The sequence below is a fragment of the Colias philodice genome, chromosome 13, assembly GCF_061535455.1.
Source record: "Colias philodice isolate Cphi_HAF_F1 chromosome 13, ilColPhil1 Martin Lab GWU primary, whole genome shotgun sequence".
In the NCBI taxonomy this organism is placed as follows: domain Eukaryota; kingdom Metazoa; phylum Arthropoda; class Insecta; order Lepidoptera; family Pieridae; genus Colias; species Colias philodice.
In genome coordinates this window covers 238,168-260,631 of record NC_143098.1, presented here as the reverse complement: position 1 = coordinate 260,631, position 22,464 = coordinate 238,168, and the positions used below count along the sequence as shown (strand labels likewise).

The following is a 22,464-nucleotide window of genomic DNA, read 5'->3' as shown; positions in this document are numbered from 1 at the left end:
TCTTAGTTTAAAAAACATCATCAAGTATTAAAAGTTTAAACTTCTAGTGGTATTTTACCTTTCAGGTAAAATAAAAGTAAGTAGATAGTACCTATTTATACGTTTGAATCGGTCTTTTAGATTAACGACTTTAATGATAGAATGATTTTGTGAAACATTACCAACTTTTTAATTGATGAAAATACAAGATTGATTATCTTTTATTAGTCATTTTACAAAGTGATTCAAAGTTCGAATTTAACGATATTGATTGAACCTTTGTAATTGTTTTGTCATCGGGTTAATAAAGTTCTGTCAAAAGACTTGGAGATCCGTTTTAAAAGTTATTAAATGACCTGTGTTTATATCGAATTTATTATACTTTTTTGTTGAGTGTTATAGAGAAGTTAAGTTTAATTTATTTTTACGCCTAATTAGAAAACCTACTAAAACGATTTAGTATTTCTTCAAGAAATTGTATGAATGTAAGCGGGATTGCGCCGGAAAAGAAGGACGAAGAATGGATTTATGTTTTGTTTAGGTGATTTTTGTGACTCCCGCTTTTCGCAGCACTGTACCCAATCAAATTGCGTTGAAATAGTTGTCAAATTAATTTAAAAAACTATCAGAATTTCTTTACGCGATCAACATCCTTAAGATTTTTTTATTTGATCAAATAAAATAAGCACATCGCGTTTCAGGAATTACTGAAAAAATTACTAGACATTTAGCTTTTTTCTTTTCGCAAATTGAACACTAGTTATTGTAATATTTTCGGATGGTTACTGTTTAATTCTATTAATTTGTAGGTATATGATGATATAATGTACCTACAGTTTTTACAACTTATGTACAAAATAAATAGTGTTAGTTTATTTCCAAATGTTTATATCTATCCTAGATACGTCATATTATCAGGCTATGCCTAGCAAGAGATCCAGAGCCTCATAATCAATATTGTATATCCAAAAGGTGAAATAAAGATTTTTTTTATTTTATCAATAAGCGCGATTAAAAAAAGCCGAAGTTTCCGAAACTCTGTTACTCCTAAACAACCAAAATCTTCGTCCCAGAATTTTCAAAACTGCAATATCTACAGATCCTGAACCATTAACCCAACAACCTTCAAGACGAGACTCACCTTATGTTTAAGTAAACGTCAGCGTTCTGGCGACAGGAAGCTGCCGTCGAAGCGCAGGCGGTGCGTCATGCTGGCTCGGCTGGTGCTGCAGGACTGCGGCAGCCGCGGGGCGGCGCGCTGGTGCCGCTGCAGGACACGCCCCCCGCAACAGGTGACACCCACTTGATGATGCTAAGGCATCGGCCACAGGAGCTTTTAGCAAACTGCGTACTAAGTTTTTAAGAAAGAATTGGCAGTGTTTCACAATTAAAAGTAACTAAGTTGAGATGCTGATAGAGTTAATCACGCTTTATTAAGAATTAAAAACCAATTAGATTTGCATTAAAAATAGGATCAACTATCAGCTTGCAAATAAAAACGAACTGTCGAAATAGTTTTATCCTGTAAAAAGATAACATGAACATAGATATCACATAATAAAAGGAAACAAATAACAATAGCATTGATAATCTACTCCTTTTTTTAAGTGCTAATACTTAATATTGATAAACTTGGTTATCAAAGGTCACATAAATAATATGTAGTTATAACCTATTGCGAATCTTATTTATATCTTTAAATTGATGAACAAATACGGATGAAAAATATATTAAGTATTTGTGAATACATATTTCTAATTCGACCCATTTTTGTAGAGATTTGCAATAACAAAATTTATAATTTCCAGCTTTTCAGAGCTTAATCATCACTATTGTAACAATGCTGTACAGATCAAGTTTAAAAGTGGGATAAAAATCATACAAACGAACAGCGTGAACACAGGCGGGAATAACTATTGGAATAAATATCGTAGAGCCGGCCCACGGCTGTGAGATGTCGAGATTAGACCAATCGACCGCTATACGTGCCTACATATAGGTACCTATACCTATAGGCACCTATACGTATATGCTATAGGTTTAGGTGCCTATAGGTATAGGTGCTTATAGGTATCTCATTATGTGGAAAGAGCTTGCGTAACAAGCTTTTTATTCAGCTGCATATAATGTTAGGTATATTCTGTTTATCAGATGGGAGTGGTGCGAATGGAATGGAATGTAAAAATAAGGGGAAATATTTAGCGACAAATGGTAGCCACTTATCCTTAGGTATCATTCATTTCCATCTGAATAATATTTGGTATCAATTTTCCATTTCAACCTGTAAAAATTTGTTTTATTTGAACATGTGTTACGTTCATAGTTCAAAAACGCTAATTGTGCCACAAAATAGTTTACACCGCGTTGTAGTCATAGAGTCAAAACGTGAAATTGGTATTGTGACTAATGACCAATCTAAAAAATTAAATTTGATTTACCATAATGCCAGTCACACACATTTGAACGAAATCCTAAATCTACAATTGTAGAACGACACTTTTACTACCTATCTACTATTCGTTCACTTCATGTTTGTTACTTTTTTATGCAAAAACAGCTGATCATATCGGTACTTATACCTAAGAATAATGTATACTGATAAAATCTAGGCTCCAGCTAGTTTATTAAAGGATTTAAAAGTAAACAGACACCGTATAGAGCTTTTCGTTGTACAATTTGAATAAATTAAGAAAGTTCGGAGGTTTAATTGTTTTTTTTTCTACATCGTATTCTTTAGTGGCAATTCTCTTTACAAATAAGAACCGATTCGGTCAAGATCTAGTTAATATTTTGTGTAAAATTAAACATTTTAATTGATATTATGAAGGACGAGATAATAGCCCGCATTACATGTCAGCCGACCCTTATACATCAGACCTTTTAATTGTCATATCATAATGATAAGAGGTTTCGATAATATTTCATACTTACTATTAGATAGATCTGGAATTTGATATATTTCATCTCTCATTTACTTTATATTCCACTGCATTAGATTTTCTATTGCTTATTCAATTTCATGCGAGTGACTTTAACTAACAAAAAAAAGTTGATTTACGTAAGTAAGGAACATCTATGTCAAAAATATTTTATATAATTATATAAGGGAAGTGAATTGTTATTGAATCAATAATAATTAATTGACGTATGAATCGAAAAGAGAAAAAAAATCCGCTTCATAAGCAAAAACTAATTTTCAATTTTAGTTTAAAAGCGCTCACTCACTGTTGATTCAACACAACAGCTAAACCTGTAATTCAAACAATGCCAAAGTAAACTTGGAACTTCAGTCAACATTCTGTTTGTCTTTATTTGTATTTATTCCTGTTTAATGGAAACCCACACTGATCAATACGTGCGTGGTGACGATGGGTGTCGTGGTGGAGAATGCTAATTTTTCAATTCGCTTTTCATTAACATGTCTGAAAATCTTTGGTTTGTGGGCACCAGATGAGCTGCAGGGGTGGAAACTATCTTTGTATAATTGTTACACTGTCTGTGTGTTTATGTTCCTTTTGGGTGAGTCATTTTTGATAACACTTTCTTGTGTCAAAACTAGTAAAGAACAAGGCGTACTAGGATAGGTACTTTAAGTAGATGTTTTCAAAAACATTTACATCTTAGATGTTTGTTTTGAAATTGCGTTTAGCGATATGATAGGCTGTTAATTATGACAATGGTTATTTTTTCATGACATTAAAAAATACAGAAAGCGAAGTAATATAATCTTTTGGTACGGATGTGAATTCCACAATCACTCGAAACTGAAATAAATTGATAGGTTTTTAAATGCTGTCTATAAAATGAAAATTTAACACAAAATAAGTAGATACTGAAATATTTTGGTAGTTCTTGTATTACAAAGAGTATGATTGTCCTTCGCTAGGTATATATATAATAACCCAGCTGGTAGACTTGTACATGATTTGGGGCAATTTATCGCTGATGACGGCCACCGCCTTCCTCATGTGCACCAACCTGGTGCACTCCGTGAAGATCCTCAACCTGCTGGTGAGGAGGAAGAGGATCCAGGCGATCGTGGAAGGGAATGATGATATGCTGAAAGGTGCTGAGACAGATGAAGAATGGGAGATCGTACAGAGGTATTTATTTATTTAAATAATCACAATTTTTTAAAGTTTTTACTCAAAAGTATGTTTGAAATTTTGTGGAAAAAAAACTGTCTCTATCATGATACCATCTTAAGAAATTAAATACCTACTAGGGAAGCGCGTACCATCTTAGACCACATCTTAGCTTTCCATCAGGCGAGATTGTGGTCAAGCGCTTCCCTATATCTAGAGTAAGTAAGTAAGCGAAGTAAACCGGGGTGTTGAAATGAATCCTAGTACAATATCACCTTTAAGGCATATTTATTTAGACTATCCAAAACGATATCTACATTATTAAATCTAATAAATGAATGCTTCCACACTCATTATTACATGATATTATTAAAGTAATATAATTATCCTCTAGCTGTAACAGAGGAACAAACATGCACCTGTTCATATTCTTCACTATATCGATGTTGACTCTGGTCGGGTTCACGGCGGCTGCATCCATGGAAGCCCAGGATAACCAGCTGCCGTATCGAGCATGGTAACCATTAACTAAAAGAAACTTTAATAGCATAATATTGACTTAATTACTTAAACGGATAGCTATATCATTTAAACTTATTTACATACATATGTACAGCACTAGTATCGCAAGATGAGCAAGACTTAACTTAGCTATAGAGCTCTACAAACTTTTCTCTTTATTATTTCATATTCGAACAGGTATCCATACGACACCTCAAAGTCCCCTGCCTACGAGCTGACCTACAGTCACCAGGTGGTGGCGATCTTCGCGGCGGCCTGCCTCAACGTGAGCAAGGACGTGCTGGTGGTGACGCTCATCGCGCAGTGCCGGTGCCGGCTGCGGCTGGTGTCGACGAGGTTGAGCAGCTTGTGTGCTGACTTGTGTGTGGAGAATGGGGTAGGATATTTGTGTCATGGGTAATGCGTGAGATATTGTTTAGAGCGTTGCTTTCTAGATAAATATGGAAATTCAATTATTAAGATTAGTGATAGCTCAAAGAAATAGGTGTAAGAATGTTGTTGCTTCTTACAAATTAAATTTAAATTCGATTAATCACTTTTGTAATATATATATCTTTTATTATAAAGTTGTAGAAGTTAATTTTTGGTTGAACGCGCTATCCTCAGGAACGGATAAAATAAAATAAAAATCCTTCATTTAGTACTAAACGAAACTATCATTAAAAGTTTGTATGAGTTTGATTGTTTGTTGAATCAAATCCTCGTTAATTAAATAAATATTAAACGTTCAAAGTTCAAGTTCTGTTACCCACGTAGTAATTATTTACTTATGGTCTAAGATCCGAACATAAGGCGAAATTCAACGGCGTGAAAATAGAATGAGACCAATTTTATAATTAATTTAGTCTATTAAAAATGTATTAAAAATGGGTTGACTGGGAAAATCCTGGACAGGACATTTTTAATGAATTAAAAAAAAAAACATTTTTTTTTACTTAATTGCAGTATCAAGATAATAAAAAAAAAATATAATAGACTTAAAGTATGAAACCTACAGAATGTGCAGTCATAGTTTTCTAATATTTACCGGGACAAACGGCTAGGTTGGCAGGTATAAACAGGTATGTCGGTACCAGTTACTTTCACTTGATAGGATGATGAAAAAAAAAATTATGTCAGCACTGTTTTATTACAAAATTGTTTAATTACATATCTCGAAACTGCAATTAATAAAAAATAAAAAAAAATTTAATTCATTAAAAATGTCCTGTCCAGGATTTTCCCAGTCAACCCATTTTTAATACATTTTTTAATAGACTAAATTAATTATAAAATTGGTCTCATTCTATTATCACGCCGTTGAATTTCGCCTTATGTTCGGATCTTAGACCATTAGTAATCTGTCGTTGGGTTCCCTTTAAAATACGACAGCATATTTTAAGTATTTATTTTAAAAGATACAAGCACAAGAAACAGCACTATACGCATACATACTTATAGAAATCATGATGTTGCGATCACGTGGAATCTTCACATGCCTTATCGCTACGAAAACAGCTACTACTGTGAATACTACACACTTCTGCTACGGCTACGAACCGCTACATGTAGATGTCGCTACGAAATATTGCTGTCGAGGTCCACCATACACTTTATCGCTACGAAAAGCCTACGAGTTTGTGATTATTGCACACCACTGCTTCTGCTACGAACGCCCACAAGCAGATGGCGCTACGAAGCTTTACACTAATGCCGTCGAGTTTTAAGAGAGGGTGTTTTAAACATTTTTGTAGAGAGAAAGTAAAAATAAAGAAAATAAATAGACACGGATACTGTTTTTTTCTTATCATTAGAATTTCTTCAAATGTTTATATTGATGACAGAAAGTAAAAAGCCGATAATAAACATATTTATTACTTATACATGTAGATGAACCACGACTTACATACATACGGACATATTTTTCTAATATCGTAATTGAAATAAACTTTTGAAATAAAAGGCACATCACCGCTGACCACTGGTTTGAAGGAAGATAATTAATTATCGTAATAAAACACAAATAGCATGGCATTCACTTCAAACGATTCATATTAGACTATTTCACAGCGTCTCACATCAAAGCAAGAGATGCTAGTCACCGGCCGTCTCAGCGACTATGTTGAGCAGCATCAGGCCACGCTGCAGACGGTGGAGCAGCTGCAGGGCTGCTTCTCGGAGCCCACCTTCGCGCAGTTCACTGTGTCGCTCGTCATCATTTGTGTTACTGCGTTTCAATTAACCTTTGTATGTATTGCAGAGTGAAATATTATTACTGAATGAAATTATTATACACAAAATAAATATTTCGTGTAAGGTGGTAATATTTCCCAGTAGTTGGCGTCGAATCTACGATCTTTTGTGTCATGAGCATGACATTAATGAGTTGTCTTAAATCATATGAAATTTGAAAATAATCAAGTAAAACTTTGGATAGGGATTGTTTTTGGAGAATGATAAGGGAAAGATTGTACTTGGTAATTGATCGATTTTATAATAAAAGAAAATATTTTTTAAATATTTTGTATGTAAGTCTTTTTTTAATCAATTCTTTTTCCTGTGTATACAACGTACATATTTAAAAAGGCTCCTTGTTATACTTTCTAGTGTTTGGTTGTTCAGCTCTAAGATTACATACATGACATTAAGATTCCATACGTGATTTATTATCAAAAATTGTGTTCTGTCTTTTTCATTTCATGTTTCAGCTAACAAGCGACTTGGTTAGATTTATGTCCATGGCGTGCTACCTCTGCACCATGGCGGAGCAGGTCTTCATCTACTGCTATGAAGGGAACGAGCTTGCTTTTGAAGTTATTATTATTGTAACAATATTTTTTTATCCTAATACTATTATAAAGGCGAAAGTTTGTATGTATGGATGTTTGTTACTCTTTCACGCAAATACTACCTGAACCGATTACAATGAAATTAAGCACACATATAGAGGGTAACTTGGATTAACACATAGGATAGGTTTTATCCCGGAAATCCCACGGGAACGGGTTTTTCTTTGAAAACGCGGGCGAAGCCGCGGGCGGAAAGCTAGTTTAAAATAAATCCAGGAAATGCTTAGAATATAGTGAAAATAAGATAAAAATAAATTACTTATGTGACTAACTGACTGACTGATTGACGGACTGACGGACAGCTTTAGTACCACTAATTATGTTTATATTTATGTTTTTATTCTCATCCTCATCTTCATTTTCATCTTCCTTTTCATCCTCATCCTCATCCTCATCTTCATTTTCATCTTCCTCTTCATCCTCATCCTCATCCTCATCTTCATCTTTATGTCAATTAAGGTTGCTATAAATATTAAAGATAATTATGATCCTAGAGTGAGCAAGTGTGTGGTGCAGTGTACCAGTTCCCGTGGTACAGCTGCAGCGTGGCGCTGCGCCGCTCCGCGCTGGTGGTCATGACGCGCTGCCGCCGCGTCGCCAGCCTCACCGCGGCTGGATTCACCACACTGTCCCTCGCGTCTTTTGTGAGTGTGAGTAATGTAGGGCCACGTTCTCGGAGCGAGCAGGTGTGCGGCGCGGTGTACTAGTTCCCGTGGTACACACACGTTCGAAAACATAGGCAAAACCAAGTAATTTATAGCTTATGTGTTATTCTGGTAAACAATCTACATAACTACCAAATGTCAGCAAAGCTATTGTATATTTTTTGCGTGAAATAGTAACTAAAATCCATCATCACAAACTTTCACGTTTTTGATAATAATCGTAAAATAGAATAGATCCATAGGAAGTGTGGTTGTAAAATTAAAATTATACCTACTGTATACTTTTCTATTATATTATGTCTACCTACTTTCAAGTTCTACAAGTACAGTTTAATTGTATTTATCTATATTTTTTCAGATTATGAAAGCATCGTACACATTCTTCACGGTTCTACGCCAAGTTGATGAACGAAATTAAAGAAATGTAAGTGATGTTTGTTAGTGCATTTTATTATGTTTTCGTAGAATTGTAAAAAAATGAAATCTGTCGTAAAATTGCGCTGTGCGAGGTGGTATCTGTCAAATGCAATGTAACAGTTTAACTAGGGATTATGATTTAACGAAAAATTATGTGAAATTGTAAGTAAATGTAGAGCATCACAATTTCTTGATAGTTGACAATCTCGAGAGAAAAATAATTATAATCTATTTTTACGGTTTTACGGCGACATATACTCAAATGCTCCTATAATAAATGAATGTGTATTATTTTATAGTAGTTTTTTTTATTTGTTAATGTTTATGATGTGTAAGACACAATTTTCAAAAGTTGTAGAAAAAATAAACTTGTACCTTATTTGAAGTTGTTTTATTTCCATTATTTTTTATCATTATATTTGGTACAATCGTATTTTTATGCTACTTGTAGTGGATGCTTTATAAATAATAATATAATCGAGAGCTTTTATTACATATACCTATGGCGGACAAACCCGCGGGCATCAGCTAGTGATAAATAAAATGACGCACAATTATGAATACACAAGTCTTTAATAAGTACAAAGCGCGACGTTAGGTGCTGTTTATTTTAATAACACTATTGTGTGGTGAGAGATAATAGGTTTGGCAATAATTGCTGAAAATTATTTGTTTTGGTAAGGGCTTCTCAACTATGAAACTTAGTTAAATAATTTGTATGAAAATTGAATTGAAGAATATATTCAAAGGTACAAATAAAATGAATGATCAATACATCTCACAGACATGTAGCTCATAATCTCTATGTTATAGCCTTTACTGTAATCATTATAATAAATTGAATCATTACTATATTTCTCAATACATAAACTGTAAACATGGAATAAAACTGGCTAAATTGAAGACTCGACATACGCTGTTCTGCAAAGATGCTTATTCTTTATCTCATAACTTTTATTTTCCACCCAAAGTTTCCAACAACTGACTTAAATTTTCGAATTATGTTCGTTTTACTTCATTTTGTTCATTGTCTTATGGTTTTTCAATAGCTTTTCATAATGGTTACAGTAAACAATAGTTTTTTCTCTCTCCGCGTAGCTCTCACCTGGCTGAGGATCATGGGGCTTTGGGCTCCTGATGATATAAGTAGTTGGAAGAAAATTGCTTATAATTGTTATACTTTTCTCGTTTATATGATTGTAGTTGGTAAGCTGATGAATTTTAACATGATAAGTGCTGTTTTAAGAATATGGACATATTTTGTAAACGTTAATCACTCAGTTTATTAATTATGATTACAAATAATAAAGATAGAATACTTTATTCATCGTAAAGCATCCAAAATAACATCAATATAAATTTAAATAGGTACCTTTAAAATTATTTTAAATACCGAAAGCATATTCTGTACGCGAAAACTCCAAATGTAAATTTAAATAAATTGCCTTAGGTACATTCATACTGATCCAAGCGGTAGATCTCTGCATGATATGGGGGGACATCCAGCTCATGACAGCGTCAGCCTTCGTGCTGTTCACCAACCTGACCCATAGCACCAAGATACTCAACGTGATCGTCAGGTCCAAGCGGATCAAGGATATCGTAGTTAACAATGATACAGTCATACGCATGCAGGATACTGAGGAGAAGCAGCTCATTGTCAAACGGTAAAAAATATGGTATATGTTTTGTTTTTAAGTCTAATTATATGTTTAAAAATATAATTATCTCAATGTGTGTCGTGAATGAATAAGCGTTATCACTAGGGAGGCTGTTTGAAAAAATGGAGAGAAAAGTCTAATTCTAACAGGTTTTACAATTAAGAAACAATAGAAATAACATGATCTATGAAACCGTAGGAACCGAGGATGAATGTAAGTTAGTAATGTTTATTCCAATAGCTGTAGCCTGTAAAACTGTTTTAGTTGCGAGCGTGGTGTAACCTTTTACTTCATAGCGTATGCGATGGTCACCCTGTTTACAATATTGTTGTGGTCATTTGCTGCAGCTTTGGAAACTCAAGATAAACAACTTCCAATGAGAGCTTGGTATGTTTCTTTTGATCAAAACACAGTATTGTTAACATTAAATTACCACATTTCTTCTCTTTAAAATACATTTTAGTGGTGTGAAGATTACTGTCATGACACCTTCATTTTTCATTTAATCTATTTTAAAAAATTGTGTTAGATACATGAATATCGAGAGAGCACGGGACGATATGTATTTTCCAAAAAGGCACATTAATTCTATACAACGTCGGATAACTTTAAAAACATCAAGTTCTATCTCTATCAAACCATCCATAAGGTACCCGTTCAACACATCAGCATCCCCTTTGTACGAGTGTGCATACATCCATCAGTCGCTGTCCCTGTACCTGGCGGCCAGCATGAACGCCAGCAAGGACATCCTGGTGACCACGCTGATTGCTCAGTGCCGGTGCCGCCTGCGCCTCTTGCGGAGGGCTTTTGAAACTTTGTGCAGGGATATGCAGATTGTTCATATTGTAATGTTATAATATTTTTTCTGTATTTTTATATTCAAGATTGAAAAATAGGGAATTAAAATTGAACTTATTTCGAATATCCAGGTTGTAGGTATAGCTCAAAAATATGTTTCAAAGTAGTAATTAGTAGGTATAATGCTTTTGTGTTATGAGTTAAATATAATAATATTTGCGTTAACTGCAGGTATGTTAACCTAGATTAAAAATAAAGGAATAAATAAATCATATTGAGAATAATATGTGTGTAATAAAACATTGTTCTCTCGTACTTTTTTAAATGTAACGATTTTACGAGTATACTTTCGCTTTCTTGTAGCGTCTATCAAACAAACAAGAAGCAGTAGTATCTTCTCGCATGCGAGCCTGCGTGGTGGAACACCAGGCCATCCTACAGACGGTGGAGCAGTTACAGGGCTGCTTCTCGGAGCCCACCTTCGCGCAGTTCACTGTGTCGCTCGTCATCATTTGTGTTACTGCTTTTCAATTGGCTTTTGTACGTAATTCCTTTGTAGTAATTTGTAATATACGTCAGTGAGAGATTTGTGTGATTGTAGGTTTTGTAGCCTTTACGTAAAATATTTCATACGTTTATTAAAAGATAACGTACTACAGAACCGATTTAGGTGAAAAATACATACCTAATATTTACACGTAGACTACAGTTTGGAATTGAAATTATTTTAATTGGATATATTATATAATTAAAAATTATCATCATAACATAATATTTTAGTACTAAAATGCAAATGCATGCAATGCAAAAATAATAAAGAACATGATCTTTATATATTACTAGCGGTCCGCCCCGGCTTCGCCCGTGGTACATATGAAAAATAGATGTTGGCCGATTCTCAGACTTACCCGATATGCACAGAAAATTTCATGAGAATCGGTCCACCCGTTTCGGAGGAGTATGCAGACTAACATTGTGACACGAGAATTTTATATATAAGATATTGTCTTTTTATTTGAACTATTAATCAAGCAGAATCTATAATAACGTAAATACACATTATTATAAAAAAGATTATTATATTTTTAGCAAACTGGAAAATTCGTTCGTATGTTATCCATGACCTTCTATCTGATGAATATGGTTGGGCAAGTGTTTATCTACTGCTACGAAGGGAATGAACTTACCGTAGAAGTAAGAAATAAAATATTAAATGTCTGCTTTTGTTTGGCTTGAACCTAACTATAATAGTTAAAGTACGAATCAAGTAATTATTGCTTTTAAAATGATGTACAAAATGAATTAAATTATTACTTTTACTTCATAAAATCTTAAATTTAAAATTGAGTACCTCCTTACTTTACTAAAACAATAATCTGTAAGTAATTTATTAATTCAAGTACGTAATAAAAATCTGACCGTCGTGTTATTGTTAATTAATGTTATGAACGTGTCATGGCTTTTCTGCATTGCCACAACGCGTCGTGGTCGTTAGCATGTCGGCCACGATACCATTTTCGCTATATTATTATGATTCTTACAAGGTGTCGTGATCATATTATTAATTAAAACAATAATACGTGTTTCGCGATATGGACCTTTAACTGTGACCACGACGTGCTGTGAGCACGTGAGCGATTGATTAGGTTATTGTTAAATTGTCATTGGTTTTTCGCAAAAAAGAGCGAGCGTGTGTGCGGCGCGGTGTACCAGTTCCCGTGGTACAGCTGCAGCGTGGCGCTGCGCCGCTCCGCGCTGGTGGTCATGACGCGCTGCCGCCGCGTCGCCAGCCTCACCGCCGGCGGCTTCACCACACTGTCGCTCGCGTCTTTTGTGAGTGTGAGTAATATAATATAATTCATAGGTATGAAGATGGACTGGAATTACAGCGTGTGTAGCGGCAACGGCAGGTTAATGCTAGACCGGGTTTTTGTATGAACTGAACTTAATAAATAACTAAACATTTTTGTGTAGGTAACAATAAATAAAATATCAAGTAATAAAGGCCTATCCGTCGTTTAATGGTAAATCAATTAATGTTCAGAACGCGTCATGGCTTTTCAACACGCCGTGTTCGAATAGTATATCGGCCAAAGGGAAAACGCTAGCGCGTGACGTGGCCACGTTTTCATGAGAGCCATAACACGAATTCACGGTGATATTTTTCTGGGACCTTGACGTGATGTGTGCATTTTTTTGGTGCTATATTATGCTCAATAAGCGTTTTCTGTCTTTGAGCGTAAAGGAGGAAGGAGATGAAAATTTAAGTAATATGTAATCTTTACAATTAACAATTACATATGTATTTAAAATATTTTCTTTTATTTTCAGATATGCAAAGCTTCATATTCGTTCTTTACAGTCCTCAAACAAATGGATGAAGATAAATAAAATATCATTATTTTCTATAAACATCAAAAATATCACATTTTGCGCATAATTATTATTGTCATTAAATCCCAAAGTGTAATTACGGCAAACCAATAATTTCAAGTGTAAATGACATAATATGCACGGCTTGATTACTAGCAATTTTAATTTATTAATAAAATCACATGAATCGCAAACCCTTTTTATTTCATAAATCCTACCCAACCTATTCCTATTATTTCCTATTATATCACTACATAGTATAAAACAAAGTCGCTTTCTCTGTCCCTATGTATGCTTAATCTTTATAACTACGCAACGGATTTTGATGCGGTTTTTTTAATAGATAGAGTGATTCAAAAGGAAGGTTTTAGTATATAATTTATTATGTTTTAGACAAAGCGGGCGAAGCCGCGGGCGAAAAGCTAGTAATATTATAAATGCGAAAGTTAGTGAGGATGGGTGTATGTGTATGTGTGTATGTTTGTTACTCTTTCACGCAAATACTACTGAACCGATTTCAATGAAATTTAGCACACATATAGAGGGTAACTTGGATTAACACATAGGATAGGTTTTATCCCGGAAATTCCACGGGTTTTTATTTGAATACGCGGGCGAAGCCGCGGGCGGAATGCTAGTGATTTTATAATGACGTTTAGGATACTTTTGTGTTGACAAATCAACTTTACGAAAATAGAGACCGAGACGAAAGATAAATGGAATAATTATTTCTTTTCATTCCTCGTCCCATTTTCTTGATATTTTATGTAGGTATAGAAGCTATAAATTCTGTAATTTACATTAATGAACGTTTTTGCGATATCTTCTTGCGATACTGAAATTTTTAAGGAAATATTATGATGATCCTTTAATAATTTATCCTGGAACTAAACTTTTAAAATTTAGAGGAATAAAATATGTGCAGGAAAAGACATTGTATGACTTTTACCTGTACCTATAGTATATGTACTTTTATCATTCAATTTTAAGAAAATACATTTTTAGTAAATTTTAAAAAATACCGTGTATTCATAGTCAAATGTTTTCAATTCCTGAAAGTATTTAAAAGTAATTTAACATGTTATTTAAAAGCAATATAAGTGTCAGCTAATAAATTAAATGGTTAGATTGCCAGGTCTCGATGCAAACATTTTCAAAAAATCCTCATTATAATTGAGACCATCGTCTTTAAGAAGTCGGTCCAAAAATGACGATTTTCATACAAAATATTACTTGGTCAATAAAATTATCACTCAATGTATTTTTGTTATCTGGAATGTGGAAACCCGAGGGCATGAGCGTGTTTAAAAGTATTTTGTATACTTTATATTTCTTCCTATTTTACATGTGTATGACAGGTGGGAAAAATCATTTTCATTTTGAGAAAATGAGTATCTATGACTTAATTTCTGTACACAGCAGTATTCAATATTTTTTTATAATAAGCCTATCGTTACGTATCATAACTTTTCATTAAAAATAAAGTGTCAATATTTCAAACATTTAAAAGAAGGCTCATTTTTTATTTTATAAGATCAATTAATTACTGCATGTAAAATGAATATAAGTGTTTATTCAAGGAATTTATATAATTATCCAAGCCGGTGACCTCCTGCTAATTTGGGGAGACATCTCACTCATGACCGCTAATTTCTTCTTGCTTTTCACCAATATAGCACTCTCTGTTAAGGTAAGTATTAGTCATTGTTTTTGACGTGACAACGTCTTATAATTCGATAGAGCCGGCTGCACGCACGAAAAAACATGACTCATGCGGCGTTACCTCGCTCTGAGGCGTTCCATGTAAGGCTTGAAGTGCAAGCGAGAGCGCGGAACGAACGACAAAGTAGCACAATCGGACGTTGTCACGTTCAACTATCGTCAGTAAACTGACTTTACAGACAACCAATTTTTTAAATAGATAAAATGATTCAAGAAGAAGGTTATATATAATATATAATTTATTAGCTTTTAAACCTATTTGAAACAAACTGGGTAGTTATGACGTCGTTGGTGGGTAGAGTCGCGGTTGGAAAGCATACAATACAACATTAAAAAATCTATTTGTTCAACACACACATACATAAAAAAAGCAAAAAAAGAGAGAAACATATTAGGTGCATGTTAAATAGGCGGCTTTGTCGCTTTTAAGCGATCTCTGCCAGGCAACCTTTGGATAGGATTTCCTTCATATATTATGAACCATAAGTATTATATGAACCATAAGTATTATATGAACCATAAGTAATGAAACGAATAATGATTTAATTGTATGTTTAGATGTTTAACATTGTGTTGAGAGGTCGTGAGATTAAAGCACTAGTGAGGGATTGTGATCGGGAGCTCAGGGAAGAGACGAGAGAAGACGGTAAAATTATCATAGCAAGGTTGGTTAATTCATTACGTAATATTTTTACAATTATGTTATATCTATACTGTATAAAACAAAGTGACTTCTCGCTATCTGTCTGTAGTAGAAATTTATGACATTTTTTTTTATACAGTACAGTTGCAGTATATTATTGGAGATTATCATAATGCGCAATTTTGTATGTTTCTATGTTTGTTACTCCTTCACGCAAAAACTGCTGAACCGATTTTAATGAAATTTAGCATACACTTATAGAGTAATTTGGATAACCATCTAGGGTAGTTGTTTAATACATTGTGTTTTTATTACTTTACAGCTACAACAAAGAAGCACAACTCCAACTTTACGTGTATATATTTCTGACATACGCCACGATCTTGGGATGGTCCCTTTCTGCAGAGAAAGGGCAGCTACCGATGAGGGCTTGGTTCGTTATGTTTTCATTTTTAACCGTTCTTATTGCATTAGTGTAGGTATAATACTTTTAATTTGTGGATAGTAAATAATATACAAGAAAGATTATGAAAATAGTTTTAAAAGTACTGGAATTCCTCACTGAAAATTATTAACACGTTGATATTTTCTATGTGGCGATAATACAAAAATATACATATATTGTTCATAGTAAAATAACGAAAAATTATGTGACATATTTGTGATTTCACGAATACGAAACACGATTCTGAGATGATCACTCGTTGCAAATAATACAAGTAATCTTTATGTTTATATGATTTAAGGCTGCAGTCTAGCAAAATTGCGTTTTCAACAAGTTATTTGACAATTTTTTCCCGGCTAGTGAAATGATAAACTGAATTTTTTTTCACATTTATAAAGTTACTTTATGTTACCTTAATCAGGCCTTCAAGATAAGTCTCTTTCCCCCAAAGACATTTCGAGCTAAGTTTGTGCACTCACTACGTTGCAACCGATTACAATTTACACAATCTGATCAGCGCATTATTATCCTTATATAGTCGTTATTAAAAACTGCTGAATAAAATTGCCGAAAAACTTATGATTTTCTTAATTAGAACGTTATAAATTCATTAAATTTCCCATTTTTTGCCTTACAAAATCTATTGATAAATACTGCTAAAAGTTATTTTTTCCATTAATTTAGGTATTCGAGTTGGTTGAAGACCAATGAGTATTAATCCTTTAAAAAAATTTTTTTTTGAATTTTGATAATTCTTTAAATATTAAAAAAATATTTAAAATAATTAGGAAAAATCCTAGCGAATTTCTTTAGTCGCGCTCCTTGGGCCGGAGCGTTCTGACGTGTGCTCTACGCTCGATTTTCCTTCATACCGAAGTGAAAGTTGCTCTACTTCATTAAATTTAATATTTTTGTTAATTGATTATTTTTATCTTAGTTTTGTGCAAATATTCGTATTTTTAAACATTTGATTTCGATATGGAAAATAAACGAAAAAAATACGCGTGTAACTACTAGAAAAAAAATTATCTTCGAACATAAAGTTAATGAAACCAAATAGATTGCAAAGGTGATTGGCAACAATTTCTTTATTTTACGGGGTGTCAGTAAAGGGATGTACCTATATTTCTTTAAAACTAAAGTAAGCTCATAAATTTTCTTATACATAATATAATTTTTTTGAAGTTCCAAAAATGTTTATTTTTCGTTTGAGAAATACGAAATATAATATAAACTTGTATTGAGAACTTGAACTTCCCAAGTTCATCCGGGGAAATCCCCATACGGGGAAAATGATTTGTTTACTCAAAAATTGATCCGAGGTGTTTTAATTTTTTCTTCTAGTCATTTTCAACGTAGCGGCATTTTGTTTGATTATTAATTTTGTAACTTAAATACAGGATGTTGGTTTTATATTCTGATCTTACAGACGCGCTGACAAATTTAGTCCGCCATTTCTAGTTTAGTCTACCAACTCTAAGTACCAATATTAAAACGAATGGATTATCATCACATCATCAAAACTCAGATGTAATGGAAGATCACAATAACATAGAAAATTCAGTGGGTGTTGAGAACTAAACAAACAGAAGTAACAGAGACGCGAAGAATAAAAAAAGAGGACGAAAACGATAATTCGTTGATGCTTTCCCTTTTCGACGTATTGTTAGGGTACATCACCAATCTGCAAAAAACAAAACTGATGATTCCCAATTGCTGATTAAAAATGAAAAACAAATAATCGACAACAGAGGTGAAAATTTGCTGATCACAATGAAACATCCTTCAGTGGTAGCAGATTTACTCATTTAAAATGTATCGGTGAACAGCGTAAAGGAGAGGAGGACAGGAAAACATTATGAATGTGGATGGTGGATTGTATACAGGGTGTAATCGATAAGTATGTGCAGGCGATTATGACGTTATTATTGCAGGTATCAAAAAACTTAAAACTGATATCGAAATTACTTTACCTAATGAGCAAAATGACAATAATAACTTTTTAAAAGTATAACGAGAAATATCTAAAACATTTACTTTATACACTCCCATATCAAAAAGGGAAAATGGGACTAGTTGAAGTTAAATGTCTAATTCCGGCAAAAGACATGAATGCGGAAGATGCGGTTAAAAAAAAATTTAATATTTGAAATACAATGCAAAAAATAACACTTTTGTCATAGATAAGAATCATGACTATTTTTTCCAAATTCAGGGACAACTAAACGTTGCAGAAGCAGAAGTCTTCTTATTTGCTGTTTGGACTGGAGTGAATCATTCGTTAAAAATAGAATATATAAAAAAAGTATGTAACGTTTAGGCAAAATAAAATGATGGACCATTATCAAGATTTTACATAAATTGCCTACTGTCAGAATTGATTGATTCGAGACTTCAGCATTCGATGTCCATCAAGGACCCATCCTATATCATTCAAGCGATTGAAAAAAAAGAGATAAATCCAGTGCAACCGATAAAGCATCAGAATGCTAGCAAAAGATTTATTAGGTTTATCAATATAAATCTATATATTATACATAATATGTATAATAAATCTGTAGAAGACGCGAAGACTGACATCCGCGCGGACGGAGTCGCGGGCGGAAGCTAGTCAGAAATAAATATCTTTTGTTTTCATCTGTGTATTTTTCTATTTAATAATTTTTTAACACAAACATTACATTTTTTTATTATATACAAAATTTGTTTATCCGTTTTATTAGTTAAACTGAACAACTTTCACTAAGAAACTTAGGTCGAAAAAAATGTATAGAGTTATGCATTTTGTATGGAAAGCTTATTTTTTTTTTATATTTCGTCCAAATTTCTTTGTAAAAGTTGATCAGTTATATAAACATGAAGTTGAAGATATCAATAGAAAGTATTCGCAAATTTTGTGTACCTACTGATAAAAATCATCCGGTGTAATTTTCACGAAAATTGTTTCAAATTGTCATTTTTGGTACTTATTACGAATATTAAATTATGCATACGAATGATTTAATTTTTAAAAATTAAGTGGAGCAACTTTCCCTTAGTACATTTGTATTATTTACATATAGGATGACAGGATGCATTTGTTTGCACTACTAGACCAAGCCCTTAATAACAAAAGATAACTATTGCCTATTGACCAGGTATCCGTTTGATACTACAATGTCTCCGGTTTATCAACTGACGTACATTCATCAGGTAAGCAATACGTGATTATAATGATGTACGATTACAATTCTAGTAATTGTAATTGTAATAACATAAGTAGATACTGAACCATATAATAGATTATCAAATCATTAAATCATATTACTTATGTCTATCTCATATATAATACTTGATAAAGTAAATTGGGCTTAAGCAATACTATAAGACTTAGATATAATTTTTAAAGTGATGACTAGTTTGTAGCGATTCTTATTATTATTATATAGTATTAGTCATTGCTCACACATAAGTAATGTTTAAGCCATTATTCTATATCTAGAAAAACATCATTTGTAATACAAACTAACAATTAAATTACTAACTTTAAACGTTAAACGTTAAACTTACTAACAATCACATACCACTTTAAATTATTAATAAAATTATAATGATAAACTTTTTTCACTAGAATTTTAATCGTGTCATAAACTCAAATAATAATATAATTTGATAACAGTGCCTTGCAGTTGCAATAGGTGCAGGAGTGGATGTCGGGACGGACACTCTGGTCACATCTTTAGTGTCGCAGTGCCGCTGTCGGCTAAGGCTTTTAGATCTGTCGCTACGAACTCTGTGTGATGGCTTCCAAGTGGGAGAAACGGTAAAATAATTAATAAAAATTGATCATTGTAATAGAGTAAATTATTAGGAATATAATCTTCAATAGTAAAGGATCATAAGAACTCCCTGAATTTAATAATGTTCATGGGTGTCCCACAGGGATCGATAAAAGGTCCTTCACTCTTTCTTATGTACATTTGTGATCATTTATTAAAATGACTGAAATGAAGTTAGCTAGTTAACTTTTCAACAGGGTCTCATTGCACCTGAAGAAGAGGAGGTGATATACCTTCGTCTCCGGCGCTGCGTACAGCGTCACCAGGCCGTGTTGAACGACGCTCAGCTGCTGCAGGACTGCTTCTCTATAGCCACGCTATCACAGTTCACCGTCTCTATATTTATTATTTGCGTCACTGCTTATCAATTGGCGTTTGTGAGTCATGTATTACTTAAGCATATGCTTTGGTATTTACTTTTTGTTCGAAAATGAAAATACTTGGCACGTTTTTATTTAGTTTAAAAAACTTGGCAAGTAACATATATAAAAATGTATTTTGAATAATTCAATTGCGTTTGATTCCAGGAATCAAAAACTATCATCGGAGTGGCGTCCATGATATTTTATCTCGTTACTATGATGATGCAGGTGTTCATATACTGCTATCAAGGAAACCAGCTCGTTGTGGAGGTATGATTCATTCATTTCAGTTGTTTGATTTTAATTTGAGAAAATATGTGGCTTTGAAGAAACATAACTTGTCCTATGATGTTTTTTGTCCTATTGATGCGTGTTAATAATGACTGATATTTTGTATCTAAGGTATGAACAGAAAGATTCTAAATTAACTGTACTAACCGCAAAATTTTAGTTTACATAATTAAACTATATTATAGTTAGTGTACCTCTTACACGAATAGCTTATTTCGAAATGATGAATAACTATAGAAAAATGATAAAGATCATATCAGAGCAATATTATATTTATTATTATATGATAGCATCGTATAATCTGCTCAGCATGCTTCATAGAATGCTGCGTGATTTTCACGTGTAATTGTGTGTAATGACAAAAGCGTAGTCCATGTTATTTTTATCGTACAATTTTTTTTTGTGTTATAACATAATTTAATGCATCTAATTAGAATAAAAAGTATTAGTGCTATTCATCAAAAAATCATATTTTAACCTTAATCTCAATTTTAAAATAAAATATGAACTGAATCCTTTATCCTAGGTACGTTTCTTAAACTGAACTAAGAAAGGCACAAATATTTCATTCTTGATATAAAAAGTATATATCTTTAACTATAAGAACAATTTTTAATTTATTAAATGCATGTAGCTAGAATTATTAAGGTTTTGTAGAGTGAGGCGATATCAGCAGCTGCATACGAATGCCCATGGTACACCTGCCGGGCCCCGCTCCGCCTGGCCCTGCTGGTCATCATGACGCGCGCCACACGCAGTTTTAAACTGACCGCTGCTAACCTTACTGAGTTGTCGCTCGCAACATTTGTGTCTGTGAGTATTCTTCTAGAAGTATAGTGTGGTAAATACTTATGAAAAAAATGAAAAATAGTTGTGGAGTGATAAATTCAACATAATTTGTGGTTGCTTTTCTTTTGGTCAGAAATAATTGAAACAAACTTATGAAAATAAATTATAGTCTGGCAATTAATACCTACACTAGAAAGATTAACTATCTATAACCATAGAAAATTGGATAGATTTTCCGTGCAAGACGTCTAATAAATGTATAATAGTTTCAAATCCTTTTTTTCAGATAATAAAAGCATCATACACCTTTTTCACAGTTCTTCAAGGAGTTGTTGATGTATCGTAGATACCTACTTGTAAATTGTAATGAATCACGCACTGAAAAAGCCTTAGAAGCACCGGAGTAACGTACTTAACAATTATAAAAATAAATATCTAATCTCACATTTCGCAAAGAACCATCACTATTTTGATTAAAACTATTTATACAAAGTTAACATTTCCTTTTTATTTACTTTAATAAATAATATTATGTAAACTTCTTACTAGTTACATATTATTACTACAACAGGTAGAAGAAGGTAAGTAGATGTGATAGTAATTGTTATGCCTTAATTAAAAAGGCATTTAACATGGTCTGATATTTGCATTAAACATAATATTATATCAAATCGTATTATTTCAGATACTTAACGTGTAAAAATGAGTAGGTAATCCATAAATACAAATAGTTTAAGGATCAATTATTTGCAACAATAATTATTAAGATATAAACCTCCAATCTAATCTAGTGTCATTTATAAGTATGTAAGTTTATTTGGTTATAAAAACTTATCGAATATATTTTACGGGCTATGCAAGTGTTCAGGGTTGTGAATATTTTCAATTATTTACTCGAAAATATTCCTTTGTAAAAATATTTCATTGAATACGACTATCATAAAAACCCCGGCCACTAGACAAAAATGGGAAAACAATCCGCTATCGATACTAATTAATTTACATAAGCATTTGGCTAAAGGTTCGATCACCATAGAACAAAATTCCAATGCGGCTGAAAATT

At 33.0% G+C, this 22,464-nt stretch overlaps 2 protein-coding genes across 2 annotated transcripts; both read left to right on the top strand.

Annotated features, from left to right (window-relative positions):
- The first annotated feature begins 3,347 nt into the window (after window positions 1-3,347).
- LOC149483132 (4-vinylanisole receptor-like) lies at window positions 3,348-8,497 on the top strand. Its single transcript, XM_089702920.1, has 8 exons — window positions 3,348-3,498; window positions 3,866-4,082; window positions 4,459-4,581; window positions 4,764-4,962; window positions 6,636-6,812; window positions 7,274-7,378; window positions 7,909-8,064; window positions 8,438-8,497. The coding sequence occupies exons 1-8, from the start codon at window positions 3,348-3,350 to the stop codon at window positions 8,495-8,497; spliced, it is 1,188 nt and encodes a 395-aa protein (XP_089559046.1).
- Window positions 8,498-9,557: 1,060 nt separating this feature from the next.
- On the top strand, window positions 9,558-21,747 carry LOC149483131 (uncharacterized). Its single transcript, XM_089702873.1, has 16 exons — window positions 9,558-9,702; window positions 9,947-10,163; window positions 10,422-10,544; window positions 10,807-11,005; window positions 11,322-11,498; window positions 12,048-12,152; window positions 12,642-12,801; window positions 14,900-15,021; window positions 15,612-15,718; window positions 16,019-16,129; window positions 19,279-19,333; window positions 19,800-19,931; window positions 20,142-20,345; window positions 20,487-20,591; window positions 21,270-21,425; window positions 21,688-21,747. The coding sequence occupies exons 1-16, from the start codon at window positions 9,615-9,617 to the stop codon at window positions 21,745-21,747; spliced, it is 2,121 nt and encodes a 706-aa protein (XP_089558999.1). The 5' UTR covers window positions 9,558-9,614.
- The last annotated feature ends 717 nt before the right edge of the window (window positions 21,748-22,464 follow it).

Coding starts and splice junctions, on each gene's coding strand:
- LOC149483132 (XM_089702920.1), top strand. CDS start 3,348: ATGGGTGTCGTGGTGGAGAATGCTAATTTTTCAATTCGCTTTTCATTA. Junction 3,499..3,865: donor TGTGTTTATGTTCCTTTTGG/GTGAGTCATTTT, acceptor GTCCTTCGCTAG/GTATATATATAATAACCCAG. Junction 4,582..4,763: donor CAGCTGCCGTATCGAGCATG/GTAACCATTAAC, acceptor ATATTCGAACAG/GTATCCATACGACACCTCAA.
- LOC149483131 (XM_089702873.1), top strand. CDS start 9,615: ATGGGGCTTTGGGCTCCTGATGATATAAGTAGTTGGAAGAAAATTGCT. Junction 12,802..14,899: donor CGCGTCTTTTGTGAGTGTGA/GTAATATAATAT, acceptor AATGAATATAAG/TGTTTATTCAAGGAATTTAT. Junction 19,334..19,799: donor AACTGACGTACATTCATCAG/GTAAGCAATACG, acceptor ATTTGATAACAG/TGCCTTGCAGTTGCAATAGG.